This window comes from Saccostrea cucullata, unplaced genomic scaffold, assembly GCF_032062105.1.
Source record: "Saccostrea cucullata isolate Sc308-1 unplaced genomic scaffold, CSIRO_AGI_Scuc_v1 ctg33, whole genome shotgun sequence".
Taxonomy (NCBI): domain Eukaryota; kingdom Metazoa; phylum Mollusca; class Bivalvia; order Ostreida; family Ostreidae; genus Saccostrea; species Saccostrea cuccullata.
In genome coordinates, this window is record NW_026936019.1 from 28,945 (window position 1) to 50,673 (window position 21,729).

The window sequence follows — 21,729 nt, forward strand, 5'->3', positions numbered from 1 at the left end:
ATGAGTTTTTGTGTTCAAAATTGTTGTTAGTTAATACAAAATGTTTGAATATATTATAATGGTCCAAAAAATTGTTTTAGCCTTATTTTTGCCAAAGAAAATAATATAACAAATGTAGCCCTTTGATTCAGTCGATCCATAGATATATCGACTTCACAGAAAAGCATATCGACCTCGCACTTCGTGCTCGGTCGATATGCTTTTCTGTGAAGTCGATATATCTATGGATCGACCTCATCAAAGGGCTATATTATATATATATATATATATATATATATATATATATATATATATATATATATATATATATATATATATATATATATATATATATATATATATATCATAAAGTACAAACTTAGCAAGAATCTAAGAATACATACAAGAGAGTGTCCGTTGCTGCACACAATATACCAATGAAAATATATCCCAGTCTCTTGGTACGCCAATCTTACTTGTACATCAATGGTGCTTATACGACAATAAATATCATGCTTACAGTTGACAGGGTATTTATACATTATCATAAATCTAAAATATTCTAGAAGTTGTTAAGACATTATATTACTGAAACAACCTGGACATACACAAATGTTCTAGAAAAATGACCACTCTGGAATGTTCAAGAAACTTCTTAATGTTACTAATCATATACATGATGAAACAATACAAATACAACACACCCTACAACACTTAGTTTTCCTGTCAAATAACTGAGGTTTTTGCAATAAGCAGGCAAAAACAAAGGGAACTCAAATAAAGAATTTTACACATCCTAATCAAAATACACAATCTGACCCCCAGCACCATAATGACGTGGTAACATGATGTACATAGGGAAAAGGGACAACCAGACTAGAATAAGAAATCAAACCCTGTAATCTTTCACAAAATAAAATATACAAGTCATATATTTCAAGTTCACCCTTATAAACATCAAAAACATCAAGATTAAACAAGAGGCTCACGGGCCTTATAGGTCACCTGAGCATCATGTAACAACTTTCCAGCGATTGTATTTGGTTCGTGTTTTAATCCAAAAGCCATGAAATTCACAAATTTTGAAAGAGGCACCATTGCTTATCAAAGGGCAGATTTCAAAGCATTAATTTATTTTTAGTCAAAGTACGCCCCGGTACCCCTGACCCAGCGGCCCTGAAATTATCTATATTTTGAAAGAGGCCATTTTCTTCATTATAAGGCCAGCATTTTTTTTATGTTTAGGTTTAGTTATGAACATGAGAATAAAAAAGTCCCGCAGGAGAAGGAAATAAAAAAAAAATTGATAAATCAATTATTAACATTTGTACATTCTTTTTTATGCTATCCTAACAGGCTCCTTACCACTGGACACATAATGCTTACAAATAGGAAAGTAGAACATTTAATTGCTTATTTCATCATCTGCCAGTTTGGGCCAGTAATATAAAAAGTCTTTCAATAGTGTAGACATTGTTCTAAAATTTACTTGATACCTTAGATTATAATTCCTATCATAAAACAGACAGGGAGTATTGGGGAGTAGGGTGAACATTTTTTCAATTAAGTGTGAAATAATTTTTCTGGCTGATACAAATGATACTACATGCCTGTATATATTTGTATATTCTTGCCTTTTAATAGTTGAATTTTTTTTATTTCTACAGGTTATTGTTTATTTCTTCCTCAAATGGACTTAACTTCTCCCAAAGTTTTATTCATTACATCTGATGCATAAGCAAGAATGATGCTTAGACTGTAAGCTATAACAGAGACCTAAACAATGTCGCTGGCAATATGCAATAGCTACCACGGGCAGTTTAAAACCTGGGGGGGGGGAATAATTTACAGATACTTTTGAAACGAATACATAATTATCTCACCAGCATGTCATTGTGCAACAAAGTCGTCAGCATTTTATTTGTCCTTTGAACGGGTGAAACGTTTTGAATGGCACTCTTATCGATGAATTTTACACTAAACCAAGCCATTTTCTCAGAACTAGCTTTTTTACCCGCCGTTTCGAGATCGTAGAACCGGAAGTGCGAGTTCGTATATTTGGAATCTCGATCCCGACTCAAATTTGACATCGGAAAGAATTTTTTTTCTGAAAATTAAAAACTTTGAGCGGTGGGTTTGTAAAACTGAAAATAAAATAAATCCTGGCCTTAAATATGTAATTAGATCATTAGCATATTAACCAGGAGCAAAAGATAAGATGTTCAGGGAATTCATGCATTTCACTATATAATCATTAGAGCCCCACCAGGAGCAGAGAAGAAGATTTTCAAAGAATTCATGTATTTTCACTATATAATCAATAGAGCCCCGCCCTAACACCAGAACCCCTGACCCTGGGGTCATAAAATTCACAATTTTGGTAGAGGCACTCTTGCTCATTATAACTATGTACTTAGTTGGTTTATTTAATACCCAGGAGCAGAGAAGAAGATTTTCAAAGAAATAATGCATTTTCACTACCTACTTATTTAGCCCCGCCCTAGCACTAGAACCCCAGACCCCAGGGCCATGAATTTCACAATTTTGGTAGAGGACTCATTGCTGATTACAATCATGCAAACAGTTTGACTGCTTGATGTCGAGGAGTAAAGAAGAAGATTTTTAAAGATTGCATTAATTTTAGTGGTTTTGGCCCCACCCCTCAGGCCCCAGGGGGGCAGGGACCATGAAATTCACAATTTTTGTTCCCCTTCACCCACAGATGCTGTATACTAAATTTGGTTGAAATTGGTTTAGCGGTTTCAGAGAAGAAGCTGAAAATGTTCAAATATTAACACACGACGAACGACGGACGCCGACGGACAAACACGGATGGCAATAGGTCACCTGAGTGACTCAGGTGACCTTAAAAAACACAACAAAATGTTCAAGACTGCTGCCTGCTATATAAAAATTCGGGTTAAACAAAATATCAAACAGCTACAATGCAATCAGAGATTGAATCATCCCTGAAAGTCATCTCAATCCATGTTGACTCCATGTTTTTTCATCCATAAATTGATTAAAATTTTAAAAAACCCAAAAATTTCATATCTTGTGTTTTATGCTTTATATTTTTACACAATATGATGGCTGTCTCTCTTTCTTTATGTAAGAAGAGGGTTAACAAAAAAACTAAATTAAAGGCCACATAATGTTTACTCTGTATGTCTTTAGACATTGATACAATTCTCACTAATTGTTTTTAAGTAGTTTTCTACAAAATTGTAGATGTATTCCAGTTGTGCCTGAAAAAGATAGAAAATAAACAGTAGAAGATTATTGTAAAAAAAAGCCTTCAAATTTTTTTACTGCTTTTGAAATATAGGGTACCTACAAAACTTTTTAACAAAAGTTTACAAATCAATTGGAAAAATGCTGAGAGAAATACTTTCACAAAAATCAAGGCGGTATTAAAAATAAAAGAGAACGATATATTTGGAATAAGATTCCAGTACCTAAGATTTACAATTTATATACAATAACATAATTAATTTTCATATTGTTCCCCGTATAACATAGATTAATATATATTTCAGTATCTGCTTTACTATACATGTGCATGTGAATATAAAGGGTTGATCAAAGTGTGTAAAACAACAGGTTCTTACCAAACACGGAACAATTTGAATTCACCGATGTTGTTTGTTAACTACCGTCTGCAGAATGTCAACTATACCAAGTAAACGCCTAGTCTAAAAATGGAAAGAAAATATGTAAGGAAAATGTTCTAATGGAAAGTATCAATACAGCAATAAAAAACATGTTCTATTCATAGAAAATGTCATTCAGGATCTGAAGCTTACAGTTAACCTCTTCTTGATCATGTTGAAACATTACAATACTTAAGACTTCATGATCCGCCACTAAGGAGAGGAAATTTCCCACCGTATTCGGCAATGGAGTTTGTGTCAGGATATATCCGAAAGGACGCTGGGCATCCTACAACACCTGTAAAGGTGATTATTAGCAAATTTTACTTTCACTAATTTTATACTCAGTATACTATAATAATATTAATAATATTATTAATGCATAAGTGCCTTTAAATCCTCTTTAAAAACGTGTTTAATGCAAGTTTGGTAAGGCAATTTGACTGTATAAATAAATAGATTGTTGTTATCTTTATTTTCTGAGATTTTTTCAATGTGCAAATGGTGTTAGACAGGGTGAAAATATGTCATCGTTTTTATTTCCTATGTATCTTAACGATTTACACGATTTCCTGAATGCATCCAATATTGAAGGTTTATCAACTATATCAGAGATGTTTGAGAACAAACTAAATATATTTTTTAAATTAGGCCACACCAATAAAATGTTTTGTTCGTCGGACCCGCGCGCTCGTATTTAAACAAAACTATACAAATAATATTAATTTAAAATCCCCGCACCATGGGAATTCTGTGCTGTTTTCTGTTCCATTTCCGCTCTATTTATAGAAATTTTAATCTACTTACTCTGCAAATCAGAAAAAAATATAATTCTCCGCTCAAATTTTTTCATGCCCCATCTAAAATTTTTGCCTACAATAAAGTAATAATATTATTATTTAACCGCTAGCCTGCGCGTACTTTTTTCATCAAATGTCCGACGAACAAGAAATTAAATTGGTGAGGCCTTATTTGCAATCTTATACGCAGATGACACTGTATTGGTTGCAGAATCTTCTGAAGAGCTACGAAAACAACTAGATAGATTCTGTAATTATTGTAAAAAATGGAATTTAAAGATAAATATCGACAAATCGAAAATATTAATATTTAGTAAAAGTAGACGTGAAGAAAATATACAGATGCAATATGATGATAAGAAAATAGATGTAGTAACAGAATTGAACTATTTGGGAGTTATATTATGTAAATCTGGCTCATTTATAACGGCAAAAAAGAAAATAGCTGAAAAGGCAACAAAAGCACTATACGAAGTATTAAAAAAAGGAAGATTACATAACCTGTCAATACAGTGTCAGCCAGATCTATTTGATAAAATTGTGCAACCTATTTTGTTATATGGATGTGAAGTTTGGGGATTTTCAAATAATGCAATAATAGAAAGGGTTCACCTAAAATTTTGTAAACTTCTACTCCGTTTAAAAGATTCAACCCCAGATTTTATGATATATGGCGAACTTGGCCGACACCCCATGGAAATCCAAATAAAAACGCGCATGATATCTTAATGGTCAAAATTAATCACTGGAAAGGAACTTAAAATTGCAAATTTATGTTATAAATTAGGCTTCACTATAAATCAAGAAATAGGAGGGAAAATTGTTTGGCTTGAAAATATTAGAAATATCTTAAATATCTGTGGACTCTCAAATGTATGGCTTGAATAAAACCCAATTAATATTAAATGGTTAAAGGCGAAAGTTAAACTCACATTATTGGATCAATTCAAACAAAGTTGGCAATCAATCCTTCAAACCTCATCCAAAGCTTTAAATTATAGAATATACAAAGACAAACTAAAATTTGAAAACTATTTCAATATTTTATCAAAAAAGGACTTAATAACATTCTGTAGATTTCGAACATGTAACCATCATTTACCAATTGAAAGTGGATGCTGGCTTAATATACCAAGACAAGATAGAATTTGTCCCCATTGTAATCTAAAAGAACTTGGAGATGAGTTTCATTACATTGTAAAGTGCAACTCGCTACAAACAGAAAGAAAACTATGCTTAACAGAAAAACACATAAAATTCCAGAATATAATTAGTTTTAAAAACATTATGAATAACAATAAACACTGCTCTCTAAGAAAATTGTGCTCCTTTGCAAAGAAAATAAATAAAATATGCTCCCTGGCCTAAATTCCCTTACTTCACATTTATAGTAACCTACATTTTTTTTTGTTTAGTTTCTTACTCACGCATGCCTTTCTAGACCTATTGCTGTATATAAAATCACCTATATGTTTTTTGTAGTCTCTGTACGCTATTGTAAAATGGTGAAGAGATTCAAATAAATGATTGATTGATCAAAATACTATAATGCACCAGACCGGTAGCTGAACAGCATTGATTTAGTCACTTTCTCTTCTGCTTAGATATAATCTATAACCGTCGTCTAAAAATATAAAGAAAAGCCAAGGCTAGTTTAATTGGAATGCAAATATCCCGAGCCCTGAAATTTCAGGTGTGTTTCGGGTAACGATTTTTTTCATAATATCTCTAATGTATAATCCATGAGAAAATTCATCTCTAGAAAAAATGGATACCGGGGTATGGTATGTCAAAAACAGAGTTAATTTCATATAGGGTATATGTTGGTAAAAACTAATGATCATAAAGACAAGAGTCGCCCCAGAAACAGATTTTGTATTAAAACTGACTCAGTTGAGAAGTGTGGCTAATGAGCATCTTGTATTATATCAAAATCATATATACGGATACCCCTTTTTGAATGAACGACATACCTGGTAAAACATTGTTATGCCTATTTTTGATAGGTTGTTCACTTCTTTCGCTGTTTGGTATTACTTCTCATTAAAAGTAGGAGTAAGTTTTTCGATCAACTGAAGTAAAAGAGACAAGCAACTTGTAAATAACAGTTGATAATTAAATATAAAATATAAACACTGTGAAATATAAATGTGTTGCTTTTCATTGAAACTAATATTTAAATAAATATTTTTATTACATGTAATTAATAATCGGAGAAATAAAATGGTCGACATATTTGCGAATCTGTGAAGCAATTGCAGATCTGGTGTTCCATCGAAATGTTAGAATTTTAATTTGAAACTAATTGTGTTATTTTTAAGCCGATTTTTGTATTCTCAATGTTACAAAACTTAATCAAAATTTTTTACATGAGAAGAAAATATTTGCTGTGGCTTTCTACTAGACATTCGGATTATATTGACGTTTTTCAATCAATAATGATATTTATTTTCACTAATTTTAGTGAACAGTCAGCTATTTCTCTTTCATATTTAACTGTGTAACTGATTTTAGATGATAAGAGCGACATAAGAGTTAAATAGTATGACAATCGATATGACTTCAATTTCTATCGCGCCAACTTTTTCTAATATTGGCAGCATTATTTCGCGACCACCTGCATAATTATGGTGCTTAGCCTTACCAACTTATAGATACTCAAGAGCATGTTCCGAGTATGATTGTGCTTTAAAGAGGTTAAAGAGGAAGGTTACTCACATGTAAGTGGATGTAACAGGGTTTCCTACGATCAGCATCTTATCTACGAAACTTGCTTTCTTATTTTTTAGGTTTATGGAATATAGGTATTTCGAATTTGTCTTATAGTAGTTTATTTATAAATGGTATACCAGACCTTAAGGCAAGATCATTCAAAATAGGCCATTTGACATAAATTAGAAATGTTAAACATTTTACAGGTCAAAAATTTGAAATGAAGGAAAATTACATATTGTCTGTTTGATAATTGGTAACCACAAGAAGGTAAAATTTATTGGTATATGAAGGATTACCTGGAATTCCTCTTCAATGTGTTGTTTTCCAGTTCCTGGATTGAGCGACTTAAGTTGACTTAAGTAGTTTCTAAAGTCGTTTTTAAGTAGAGCACTCTGACGTCCAGTAAGTTTTTTTTGTGATGACGTCATATAAATAAATATACTGTTCCTAAAAATAGCATTGAGTGCAAATAATAAAAAAAACGTCAAGTTGCAGTGACCTGCGAAACAAAACTTAATCACACTTGAAATGAGAATACTAAAAAGAATATAGAAAGCACATAACATGCTGTTACAACATTCCAATCAATGGAGTTTGTGGAAAGTCTTTGGGTAGAAGAATATTTTCAATGCATTTCATGCAATCAGACTAAACTGAAATACATTCAATGCCAAACATATTGATTTTTATGAGAGGAAGAGAAAATAAATTTATACATGTACGTATATGTTGCAATCTTGTATACAGTATACTAACAGAGAAAAGATTTTCAACATTAATTAGAACTTTTTATACTTTTAGAGAGGAAAAAACATTATGTAGATAAAGAATCAAGTTATATGCGTCAGGCTAATTATTTATGATGAGCGTTGAATAAAGAGGGATAGAATATAGATATTTCAGTGCATTCTTCGAACCACTGTTTGTATGGCGTGTGCTCTCTGATGTCTGATCCTAGACACACAGCTGACCACATCAACACTACCGTCCCGCTGTCCCTGTTTTATCAGGTAGTCTATAGCTATAAAGCTACCCGTCCGACCAATCCCCGCACTGAGAACAAAGACACGTTACACACGTTAAAAAAAATTCAATAGATGAATGAAAACGTGAACTTTAATTTAGCAATTTACAAATTAAATAAAATTCAAAGATACTTACAATTTCGTTTTCTTCCAAGTTTGTTAAGATAATGATTGTGTTTGCGTTTGATTGCCAAATCATTCGCCAAAAATCATTGATCGTATCGTCAGTAAATGGACCTTTAGAAACAAAATTATTGCATAAGAAACTCAATATAATAATGATCAGCTTTGTTCAAATAAACAATCAATATTAACTTATATATTAATATTATACACTATAATGTATCTTGCCTTGAGCTGCTATATATTCTCTCGGTTTTTCAATTCCTTGAAATTTTAAAAATTACATGAAATTAAAATAATGTCAACTCTATGGAATGCGGATAGGATCATGAAGTTCACCAAACTTTTGAGATTTAGATCCATCGTGCAAAGAGGCAATAGTGCCATGACGATAAAGAAATTGTACAACAATAATGCAATGACAATGATGCTATGGCTTAATGAGGTGATAAGGCGACACAGCACAATGAGGCGATAGGGCCATGATAGGATAACGATGCTACAATGGTACATGTAAGGTGATAAGGATAAATATGCTTGTATCTGTTTAGTTTTTTGTTTCCTGTTTTCTTTGCTACTCTACACTCCAGCAGCAGCCCTTCAGGAAGGTCCTGCAGAAAAGGAAAATTAACCAGTTTTATTGAATGAATTAAAACTTAACACTAAATTTTGTAAATGTTTATACAGAATTCATCTGCAAAAGATTCGTTATACCCTGAATTCTTCCTTGAGATAATCATTGGCTTTATTCTTTCGAGTAAATTCCCAGAGACTGTTAACGAAAATACGCGAAATTTTCACATTAAGGTACTGTAAACGTAGAAATTTTGACGATGTGCTAATTTTGACTATTTTGACGATTTTTCTTTTCTCGTCAAAATATAAACACGTCAGATTTTGCATCATACATATAGCGTCACAACATACATAGACCAGTGTACAAAATTACGCTTAATTTTCTCGGCTTTCCCCTATTAAACCTAGATCAAAGTTACTGTTGATATTTTTTGTATTAGTTATGAAAACAGAGATATATAATCACATTTAAAAAAACCATTGAATCTAAACTAGTATATCGAACACTACTTGCGTAACGTAGCCTAATTATCACGCCGTGTTTGACCTAGTTTGTCACCTCAGGCAATTGACCGCTTATAATGAAACCAACTTACAAGAGTTGTTATTTAATCAAATCTTACACATTGTAGATACTAGTAGTCTGTACAAAAATTAAATTTTAGTAATTACTTTGTATATCTCCGTGAATTCAAAGATATATAACTCTTGATTAAATATTTCGTCAAAATTAACACTCGTCAATTTTCGTAAACAAGAAATCGTCAGTTTTTCAACTCGTCGATATAACCACGTTTACAGTAGTTGTGGTTTTCAATCACTGGAACAGATATTTCCTCAATATCTTCCTCTGGATCAAGTTCTGTCAGAAGGGCCTGGGATCCATGAATATTATACAATGATAAAGCATTGTTTTCAGCAACAAGACCTCAAAATTATAATGCTAAAAATTAGAACTGTTATAAAAAGAAATGCGTAAAGTTAATATATAATATAAGATATTTAATAACTAGCATTACCATTTCTCACGTGTATAGTCAGTTGATCTTCTTGTGATTTGACCCTTCTCACCTTCCTGTAAATTCATTTTTAGCTGTTACAAAGCTTTACTTTGACAAAATATTAATTTATAAAAAGAAGTATGTAAAATATATTACCTTTTGACTTTAAGATATATAAAGACTATTACGGCTATCATAATAGTGACAAGAAGTAGTACAATGGCGATAATCAAGATTTCTGGTGAAGGATTGGTGCCATCTGAAAAGAAAATTAATTTAACATTTGTAATAATTATTATTGCAATTTTTTTTTACAGTGTATGTGAACAATGAAACATTTTAAACAAAAAAAAACTATAAGAGTTCATTTCATGTTCTATTTTATCTCAGTTGCATTTGAAAAAAGCAAACGTGATTTACATTTACAAAAGTTGGTGAAAATTATTCAAATATTAACATAGGCATCATACAAAACTTAAATATATATGTATCCTAAATTGATTAAATTGAACTAATGTATTTATATTGTTTATATATTGTAAGTGAGAATGACATTACCGTTTATATTCTATAAAAAAAATTAAGAGATGTACGCTTTGAATCAGTTCATTACCTTCAGGTTGGCAGTTTTACGAAATTTTCCTAATTCGAATATAATTTCCTTTGTCTCACGAGGCCTACTCTAATAATATAAATTTATTGTGAATATATTTAAATGTAAGGATCCCAATTTCTACAACTTGCGGCAAAGGTTTGGAACTACTGGGGAATCTGTCTAAGCCTACGCTACGCAATTATTGAATGGATCAAAGATGAAAAAGAAAACATTGAGATTCTGTTAGATTGGATTAAAAGTATAAGGTGGACATTTACTATTTCATTAAACGGCGAAAGGGAAATATGAAACTCGTCTATTCTTCTGTCTTCAGATTTGACCAAAAATCGTCTCCACTTTGGCTGACTTGTCTCATAACAATTGTTAAGCGTTTGATTTTTGACCGAATTTCACTGTGGAATATTCTATCTACTTGCGTTAATAGTTAGGGCTCAAGGATGTTTACTCCATCTACGCACCTGATCCCACCACTGGAAGTTTCAGGTTCCCTGTTTATGCCCTCTCCACGAATTTTTATTTTATGAATGAGATCGCCATAATAATTCGTTATCTTCACCTTTTTCATAGATATTATTGTATGCAGGTTCCTTCTTAAAAACAGGTAATGTCATATTCTTTACTGGTAAGGATTATTATAGTTGCAGTTTAGTTGGATTCAGTTATGAAATGTATAGTTAAAGTACATGTAATTTTCCTTATTATGAAATTCTTCATACTCTCACATGTAACTCATTTTATATAATATATTTATTTTTCAAGTTTACCGACAACCTATTTGAGTTCGAGGTAGATTATCGATCTATACTGGATGCCAAAAACTTCACAACAATTGTTATAAACATTTATAATTACATGGTGGGTTCAAATAAACTCTAGAGAACCTTTTTCTTGACTCCTCGTGAAAATATTAACAGGGTTGAGAAAAAATCAAGAATAGAAAATGCATAGTTTTGGAAATTTATTTAAATTTCCTAAAATATACTCGAGATTTGAAAATTTTCACTACTTCGCAAAAAAAAAATAGTGTTAATCTTCCTTTACAAATCTTACTATTGTTCAATCTGTTAGAGAAAAAAAACTTAAGAGAATTAAAACAGACTTTCTAACCGAATGGACTGTTACATATAACAATTAGATTAATTATGATACTAAATTGATTGATTGGTTGTATGTTTTTAACGTCCCTCTCGATTATTTTTCACTAATATGGAGACGACTTGTGATTTTAGAACAAATATTATAACAAGAGGTCCACGGGCCTTATAGGTCACCTGAGTATCATGTATCAACTTTTCAACAATTGAATTTGGTTCGTGTTTTAAACCAGAGGCCATGAAATCATAATTTTGAAAGAGGCACCATTGCTTATCATAATTATAAACTTGGCATGTTTACGCTATTTACTTAATGCCCAGAGGAAGATCAGAGTAACAAAGAGAAAATACACTTCCATTTTATGACCAGTTGTGCACCCCACCCCAAAGGATCCACCAATCCTGAAGCCACATATTTCAAAATTTTGGAAATTTTATCATAAATTTTATTTAATCATAAATGGTTGATTAATTTAATACCACAGAGCAGATTTCAAAGTATTATTTTTTTTCAGACTATGTTATCCCCCCTCCGATACCTCTGGACCCAGGGCGCATAAGATTAACCATTCTACTAGATGCACCTTTCTTCATCATAAATATATACTTGGATCATTAGCATAATACTCAGGATGTATTTTTACTATATAATCAAAAGAGCTCCCTCCCCTTACACCCAATGGCAAAATCTCTGATATGGGGGCCATAAAATTCACAATTTTGAAAGAGGCACTCTTGCTCATCATGACTATGTACTAAGATACAAAGATTATTTAATACACAGGAGCGGAGAAGAAGATTTTTGAAGAATTAATGCATTTTCACTATATCATCAATAGAGCCCCGCCCTAACACCGGAAACCCCTGACCCTGGGGTCATAAAATTCACAATTTTGTAAGAGACACTCTTGCTCATCATAACTATGTACTTAGTTAGATTATTTAATACCCAGGAGCGGAGAAGAAGATTTTTGAAGAATTAACGCATTTTCACTGTATCATCAATAGAGCCCCGCCCTAACACCAGAATCCCTGACCCTTGGGCCATAAAATTCACAATTTTGGAAGAGGCACTCCTACTTATCATAACTATGTACTTAGTTAGTTTATTTAATACTCAGGAGCATAGAAGAAGATTTTCAAAGAATTATTACATTTTCACTATATAATCTATAAAGCCCCGCCTTAGCACTACAACCCCTGACCCCGGAGCCATGAATTTCACATTTTTGGTAGAGAACTCAATGGACATTACATTCATGCTAACAATTTGCTTGCTTGATATCCAGGGGTAAAGAAGATTTTTAAAGATTTCGTCAATTTAAGTGGTTTTTGCCCCACCCCTCAGGCCCCAAGGGGGCAGGGACCATGAAATTCACAATTTTTGTACCCCCTCGCCGGCCCATAGATGCTGTATACCAAATTTGGTTGAAATTTGTTCAGCGGTATCAGAGAAGAAGCTGAAAATGTTCAATTGTGAACACACGACGCACGATGGACGACTGACGACGGACGACGATGGAAAACGGATAGCAATATAAAATACATGAAACATTGATGGTGATTTCGTAGACATGCTTTAAAAATAGGAAACCTTACCAGATTCCTTTAATGTTTTACACTGTTTAGCGTTGGCGTTTGGTTTACAGGCTATGTCACATTTTCCTTCGTCATCACATGTTGCATTAATACAATGTTCACATTTCTTCTCACACTGATTTCCATAGAATCCATGATCACAGAAACCACAGATATGAGAAACATCTGAACATCCTAAATTGTAAGTCTTGCATGTTTTACTCTGGTAAGTCCAACCGAGTGCGCAAGCATCACAGCTAACATTATCACGACATACTTTACAATTGTCTTGACAACGTAGATGGCAAATCGCACCATAGTTACCTTCATCACACCCCAAACATTTAGAGGCATTTAAGCACAGCCTACAACCTTTAGGACAGTTCTGGTCACACTCACTACCGTATTTACCGTTACTACATCCATTCAAACAGTTCCCATTCATTTCACACGCGTTATTTATGCAAGCATTGCTACATTGATATTGACATCGTTTGCCATAAACATGGTTGTTTTTACATGTTGTGCACATATCATTTGATTCACATGATAAACAATTTTCGGGACATTTATCGCACCTGGATTCATTCAAGAACCATTGATTAGCACATTTTTGACATTCTATCTTTCCTGTATCCCCTCGCTGGATACATTGTGTACAACTTCTTATTGCAGCGCTGCATTGCTGGTTACATTTCTCACCAAACCATCCATCTTTACACCCCACGACACACGTCTGATTATTAAAACATGTTAATTCTAAACAGTAATTGCTACAAACTTCTGTACAAAAAGGACCGTATTTGCCTAAAATACATTTCTCGCAGTGCCCTGTATCTTGGGTACATTGTTTCTTTAAATCACAATGTTCACTACATTTCTTTTCACATTTGCTGCCATAGTATCCTGGAGAACATGTATTGCAGTCGCCTGATATTATTTTACAAGATTTATTTCCTCCACAAGAAATGGGACATTGTTCAGTACACGTCAGGCCATAAAAACCTTGTTCACAAACATCACAGATGATTTCTTTTTGTTTACATCGTTGGCAATTTCTTGGGCATTTGGCGTCACATGTATTCCCCCTATACCCTGCTTTACACGCAACACAATCACCACCAATTCTATCACATGTATCCCCTTTACAGTTTAAAGAACATGTAAGATTACAAAAGGGACCAAACCTATTCTTTGGACATTTTTCACACAAACCAGTGGTTTTATCACAACTTTCATTGCAATTCCCCAAACACTCATCATTACAGTATTTACCATAATAACCATCAACACATGACAAACAGGAACCCGTTTTTTGATTACAGTATCTATTTAAGCAATTGGAAGGACACTCCATTGAACAATTTTCAGAATAAAAACTTCTTTTACAAAAACAATATCCAGACGTCTTAGCACATTGATCTTGACAACCAGTTGAACAATTTTTCTCACATTGATCCCCAAAATGTCAACTTTTGCATCCAAAACAATCACCGGTACTAGAGTTGCAGCCATTCTCGTCGCAGAATGGAGAGCATGGTTCGCCACAAGACTCTCCATATAAACCTTTTTGACAAACACAATCTCCCGACATTTTATCACACTCCTTGTTACATCCTGATGGACATATATTACTGCAATTTTTTCTGAAAGTGCCACTTGTACAATCTACGTTTGCAAAGCAACTTAAATTGAATCTATTTTTTGGAAAATTGACTTTTAAAGATGTTAAAGATGGAGACATTTTGATATCTATTTTATCTTCAAAGAATTCTCATTTTTAAAATCGAAGAAAAACAATACTTTTCATTGGATAGCAAGTAAATTATTATTCACGTATCCTAACAATTTAGTCTGAACAACGTACGTTTCAATATAAATATTAATTTATTTCAAAATCATAAATTAAAACCAGAAGTCTCTGTCGAGACTGTAGCTCTACTGGTTTGTACTTATAACAAAGGATGAGAAAAGAAGCCATTGCCATCAGACCAAAACTGTAGGAGTAGCGTTTTAAGGGAATTTCACAGACATTTCTATTTTTAGTAACAATGGCAACACTGTTCATCAAAATCAAAAACCGATGCACTATTTTATATATCTTAGTGTAGTCTACTTGTGTGCCAAGTTATATTGAAATCTGAACAAAACTGTAGGAGGAGTAGCGTTTTAAAGGAATTTCACAGAAAATTCTATTTTTAGTAACCATGGCAACACCATTCATCAAAATCAAAATCCGATGCATTATTCTATGTATCTTAGTGTAGACTATTTGTGTGCAAAGTTATACTGAAATCAGACCAAAACTGTAGGAGGAGTAGCGTTTTAAAGGAATTTCACAGAAAATTCTATTTTTAGTAACCATGGCAACACCGTTCATCGAAATTAAAATCCTATGCTCTATTTTATGTATCTAGGTGTAGTCTACTTGTGTGCCAAGTTATATTGAAATCAGACCAAAACTGTAGGAGGAGTAGCGTTTTAAGGGAATTTCACAGAAAATTCTATTTTTAGTAACCATGACAACACTGTTAATCGAAATCAAAATCCGATGCACTATTTTATGTATCTTTGTGTAGTCTACTTGTGTGCCAAGTTATATTAAAATCAGACCAAAACTGTAGGAGGAGTAGCGTTTTGAAAAATTGTTTACAGACAGACGGATAGACAGACAGACAGACGGACGGACGACGGACGCATTACTATCGCATAAGCTCTTCTGGTCTCTGACCAGTAGAGCTAAAAATTATCAATCATTCCTAAATTTGTATATCCCCATGATGTGTGAAAATATGTTAGAAAACCTATGTTTGTAAAAATCAATGCTCATTTTTTTTTTCAGAGGTTTGTATTCAAGTAGTACAATGGTGAAGATTTAAAGTAGCATAAGACAAAACATTTTAATACAGACCCACCCCACGGCATAATAGCATAATATGATGTATATATTTTCTCCCCTTTCAACATATATATGGAAGAAAAAAAAATGCTTCAAATTCATTCAATTTTATTACGGTAAAAAACTTTACCATTTAAAAAAAATGTTGTAGATTAAAATATCTTATATAGCTATTTTGCGTTAGTGCATGTATTAGCATTTCGTACTTCCCCATTATCCACAAATATAAAAGTCAATAGTCATATTTTATTCTCAAACTCTTGATTTGATTTTTTTTTTATTAATTTGGAGATTAATGAAAAGAGAAAATTATTTCATCTTTTTCTGCATATACCAAATAGCATTTAAGGGGAGACAGGATACATGTCACATGACTAAAAAGACATATCACGTCATAATCGATGATGATATACATGTTAAACGTTGTTGAAATAAACAGTTCTTGTGTAATTTTATTCTAAATTTTAAAATTATTTTTTAAACATTTAATTTTAGAAATTATTATTCATATTATTAAATAAAACTTTGAAAGATCTTGCCATCATTTAGATATTGTGAAGTTGCCCACACATTTGTTTCTCTTTACCCTGCAGTCTGACGTCAGTGACGTCATAGACTTAGAGTTTGAATTCTCAGTGCAACGAGATCAAGTACACACACCCGTCATGATCAGTTTTATTTCATAATAAACAGGTCACAGCCAATGTATCGTGGTAAGTTTCTGAAGCAGATTTTTTTAAAATTAATATTTTGTCGTGTTTAGTAGCAGAGATTCTCTCTAATTAGATGATTTTGAATGTTTATATTTTCGTGTGACGTCACAATTGATATTTCCCGCACTCGGAAAATACAAACGTGAAGCATTTTATCATGCTTTCGTCTAATTCAACGATGTCCTGTGCGATATTGAGGTTAGCTTCACCCTGTGATATTTATGCAGTAAATAATTACGATGAAGGACTGACATTCAATCGTAAATTTAGAAATATTTATTGACAGAATGTTTTCCAATCGAGGTTTTTCTCGTTGAAGCTGCCTTGAAAAATGCAGAAATTATCCCACCCAAATACTATATAAAATTAAAACAATTGCTTTCAGATAATTTAAACACTATGAATATCATGAAATATTTGGGTATATAGTGTTATCTATCATATTTATCGTTTGTGCGTAAAAATTCGCATTATGGACTCCGTTATGGGCCCGTAAACATAAAGTATCTAAACTCCATACAAACTCTAAACAGGGCGGTATTTGTGTGGCGATATCTTTTAAATAAGTCAAGAAATCCCATGACAGGGCCGTTTTAAAATGTTAAATACATATTAAATTAGTAATATAAAACATACGAAAAAAATTCATTGACAGGAATTTTTCAGCTAAAGGTCCTATTCCTCCTTAATTAAAAGATATCCAAAGTGTTAATTCAAATTTGATATCGACATACCTAAGCTTTGGATTTCAAAAACCTGCAATGTGGAATTTCCTTCAGACACAATTTCGAGATATTTCCCAGTAAGAGGTTTACTGCATTTCATCGTTATGGTTTTAACTATATCCGCTTCAGTATGTAATAAGGTGTCACAAGTCACTGCAGGTTCACGTACATATTCCATCTCCTTTACATAGAATGTGTACTTCGTTTTTCTTCCTGCAAATCCAATCACGGATTAGCAAAGCCAACTCTCAGAGTTTCACTTACATTATATCAGATACCAGTATACTTACGAAGGAATACGGTAACGTCTACTTCATCAATTTGTGTTGCATTTTTAAGCTGGACTCGTACAAATGGGAACTCGCTTGAATCCATTACAAATGTCCGTAGATCACCATCCAGTATTTTAGTTTGTGTGTTTTCTTCACCATCAGCTCGATATAATGTATAAGCTAAAAGGAAGCTGGATAATTAGTGTCATTTACTTTATAAAGCAAACAAGCATTTAATTTAAATAGCGCATCGCAGCAACAAAAGTCAGAACTTCTTACAAATAAAAACAAATATTCCACACGTAGTCTACATTTTTGGTCTCATAAGTATATATATATTGATAAATCTTATTATGATTTATCATTCAGTGGTGCAATAGGAATGAGCTTAAGTAGTAACAAAGGAGGGTGTGTTTTCCTTCAATAGTTGTTGATATAAAGTATTGACTAAAGCTTGCGTATGGTCGTTAACAAGCCATCAAACTTGCGACTGCCAGTCCTAGTATTTTCCCAAGCATAAGTTGCATACCTTGTAAAGAGGGGGGTATTGCGCCCAATAGGGATATTTATCACGGGTAGTTGTGATATGACTATATATTTTTACTCTTCTATGTCTAGTCAGGGTACGATATGCTAGTCTAATTAGCTGGAGATGCACAGTATAGCATGATGTACAGTAACATTTTTCCATACCACTGTAAGTAATCTGTATTCAGTATTTTTGAAATGATACGTTCTTTTGTATATATATTTTAGCGTGGAAACTTTACAAAAACTGTCTTTTTTCTTTTTTTACATTTTTGTTTACTCTATTTTGAAGTTTACTTGTACTTGTTTTTACAGGGGATGCTAATTTTATTTTTGCAATATTTAACATGGAAAATAACATGACATTCAACTCTCTGATGATCTTAATTTTCTATAGGCGTAAGGCAGACACACATACAAGGGATATTTTTCTTCAATAGTTGTTAAAAAAACTGGATCATAGTAACAATTTTAAATAAACAAACATTTTTATTCAGAAAGCTCATATCAGAGGCAAAAGTAGTAACAAATAAAACAACCATTCTACACGTAGTTTACCTCTTTGGCATTTATTTTTGACTGATCCACCCCATCCAGGCGAACATTCTGTACACGTTTTGTTACAGTCTACACAGTGACAAACACATGTACCATTACCCAGACATTGTCCTGAAGAATTAAAAACAATCTGATCAACAGTAAAATACTTTTTACTGCTAGACTACCATTAATTAAGCCTGTGTGTCACTTCTTCCTCAAAGCCAGATTTTGGAAGTTTATCTTTTTCTTATGTAATTTTATTCGTACATATACATGTATATTTGTATTTGGCGTTTTTTTCTTTTGTGGCTCTGTGTTAAAAAAAAACCGTTGTATTAACCTGAAAGATCGAGAGAAAATAAACATAACTTTCATAAGATATATTGACGTACAGGTTTTCGATATTCTCTTTTTGTATAATGTTAATTTTCAGCCAGTCAGAGAAATACAAGTTAATCAAATACATAATAAAAAAATATGCACATCATCAATTTTTTTCTTTGTTGTCTTTATAAATAGATTATTAATACAGTTATACGATATCAAAAAATGAAACATTGAGATAGCGAACAGTATTCAAGATCAAAAGTCCATAAAACATTACAAAACAGTAGAAGAGCAAACACGGGTCTCCAACACATCAGAGGCGGGATCAGGTACCATGGAGGAGAGAGCATCCCCTCCTGAAAGGTCATACCCGCCGTGTGCTACTTGTCATGATCGGGAAATAACGGAAAAATGAAAGTAAGTATTAAGAAAAAGTTCCGACCATTAAGCGTTGAAAGACAATTAAAAATCTAAAGAAAAAGATATCATGAAATCTTTGCACTGAATTTCACAGTAAGCTTAAATTCCATATCATAAATATACGAGTACATGTATTACACATAAAGTCATTCTAGTCTCAACCTTACAACTAAGAATATGATAAATAATTTAACTCAGTTGAGATCCTTGATGTTGAAAAGCAAGGATTTCTAAAAACAAAAACTGTCAACTTTATACATAAATGAAGTGTTAACAAACCTTTGCAAATGTCGACTAGTACAAATTGAACTATCACCAGGAATCCCAGCGTTTTTATCTGAAATTTTTTTCATGAAATATGACCCATTTTAATTATATGTGTCATCATATAATAATCGAGATTAATTCCAAAGATTTTAATGCTCCATTGTATAAACTTGTTTAATACTTTATCAAAATCAGATTCATTTCAAGTACATGCAAGTTTAAAGTAAAAAGTTCGACAGGAAAACACTCAGCTACAACAATGTAAACAACAAATAATGAAAATGTCTTATAATTTTGTAAAAAACAAAAAAAAAAAAAAAAAAAAAAAAACTTACTGTCATGTTTGAGCACATCCGAAAAGATATCCTGAATTATAAAAAACCAAACGTAGTTCTTCTGTTCTTATAGCAAACATGTCAATGAACATAAATTACTTCGTCAGCTTCCGTAACCATTTATGAAGGATGATTGTAATGGACTGGTAACTGGTCGCTGAGTTGACTCAAATATTATTCGTGTTATTTGGAGAAATGAAAAACCATCACAAGATATAACCACTGAGAGAAAAGTTTCTATATGAGTGCTCTCTAATACCTATGAGTACAAACCTGTTATTATTGACGCCTCCACTTCATTCCGCCTGAACGTGTACAGCAAATCAGGATCATGGAAGTAAACGCGAGATTTTGTAGGAAATTAATGATGGCGTAGGTGCGAGAATATTCAGTATATCACCACTACTAAACAACTGTCAATTTTTTAATAATACTTTTGGTCAAATTTGAAAGCATTTACACTATATATCTACCGTGTCAAATGTTTAATTCGCAAGTTTATAATGAATAGTAAAAAAAAGAAATCCAGATGACTATGAAATATGTCCAATTTGTCGGGTATACTCTGGTGAAGTGCGATTTACATAAAAAGGAATTAATTACGCTATAATAAATTACGACAATCAGTAAATCGTATATTAATTGTTTCATTCTCTTAAAATGGCATAACTATACAAGATAAAGAGAAACCAAAGAAAGATGATATAAAAGGGATATTCTAGCATATGAATTTGAATCTATTATAAATTGGGAAATGCACTTTAGGACTAGTTATCGGAAAAAAGAAATAATAAATATCAGCGGAAGCAATAAATAGGTAAATGGGTTGATCTAGAGCTGATAACGCGAATTAACTGTAAAGTTTACACCATATGGAGAGAATGGTCTATATACATGTGTATAATAGCGAATGTCCGTGTATATTTGTTACTTTTAGCTCTATACCATATCGATGTTCTATTCAAAAGAGGGGGTTATATTCAGTTTTAATAATGATAATGAGAGATGTTTTTTAATGTACAAATGAATATTTAATCTATAATCCGCTGATAGCTGCAATGTATATTTCTTTAAAAGTCTTATGCATATAGGCCTATCCAGATATCAGAATATATAAAGTATCTTCTAGACTGAAAAATGGTATTCGAGAATGATAAATCTTTGTTATTTCAAGCTAAAACCATATGATAAGATAATAATAATGATTTTAAAAAAATCATCTTAATTCGTAATTCATAAAACTGTTATCCCCTAGCTGTGAGTGAGATAACTCTTTCATCAATCTCGTGACAGGAAACAAATTCCCGAGGGCTTGCCCGGAGGAAGAGTTCCTATCAGGGGTTTAATGAAAGAGCTTTCTCATTCACAACCAGTGGATTTAAGCGTTTTATTAAACAAATGCAAATTACAATTGAAATGGATTCGATTACATGATACAATAGTTTCTAACGCAAAATATGGAAAGAAAGATTTTAAAAGTTTTGTCCAAGTCAGTTGCCCTATCTTACCTTTATATAGAAAATAGTTTAACAGAAAATTATTT

The 21,729-nt window shown here is 32.4% G+C and overlaps 1 protein-coding gene and 1 pseudogene across 1 annotated transcript; both read right to left on the reverse strand.

The window, feature by feature from the left end:
- Positions 1 to 2,851: 2,851 nt before the first annotated feature.
- Positions 2,852 to 9,035, reverse strand: LOC134244578 (receptor-type tyrosine-protein phosphatase mu-like; annotated as a pseudogene).
- On the reverse strand, positions 8,524 to 21,302 carry LOC134244589 (multiple epidermal growth factor-like domains protein 6). The gene is given in 10 exon segments (XM_062726842.1): positions 8,524 to 8,906; positions 9,010 to 9,799; positions 9,891 to 9,946; positions 10,029 to 10,131; positions 13,182 to 14,828; positions 17,507 to 17,710; positions 17,788 to 17,949; positions 18,856 to 18,966; positions 19,864 to 19,921; positions 20,187 to 21,302. Coding segments are annotated over 9 exon segments (2,511 nt in total). The 5' UTR covers positions 20,193 to 21,302; the 3' UTR covers positions 8,524 to 8,906; positions 9,010 to 9,635.
- Between the last annotated feature and the right edge of the window lie 427 nt (positions 21,303 to 21,729).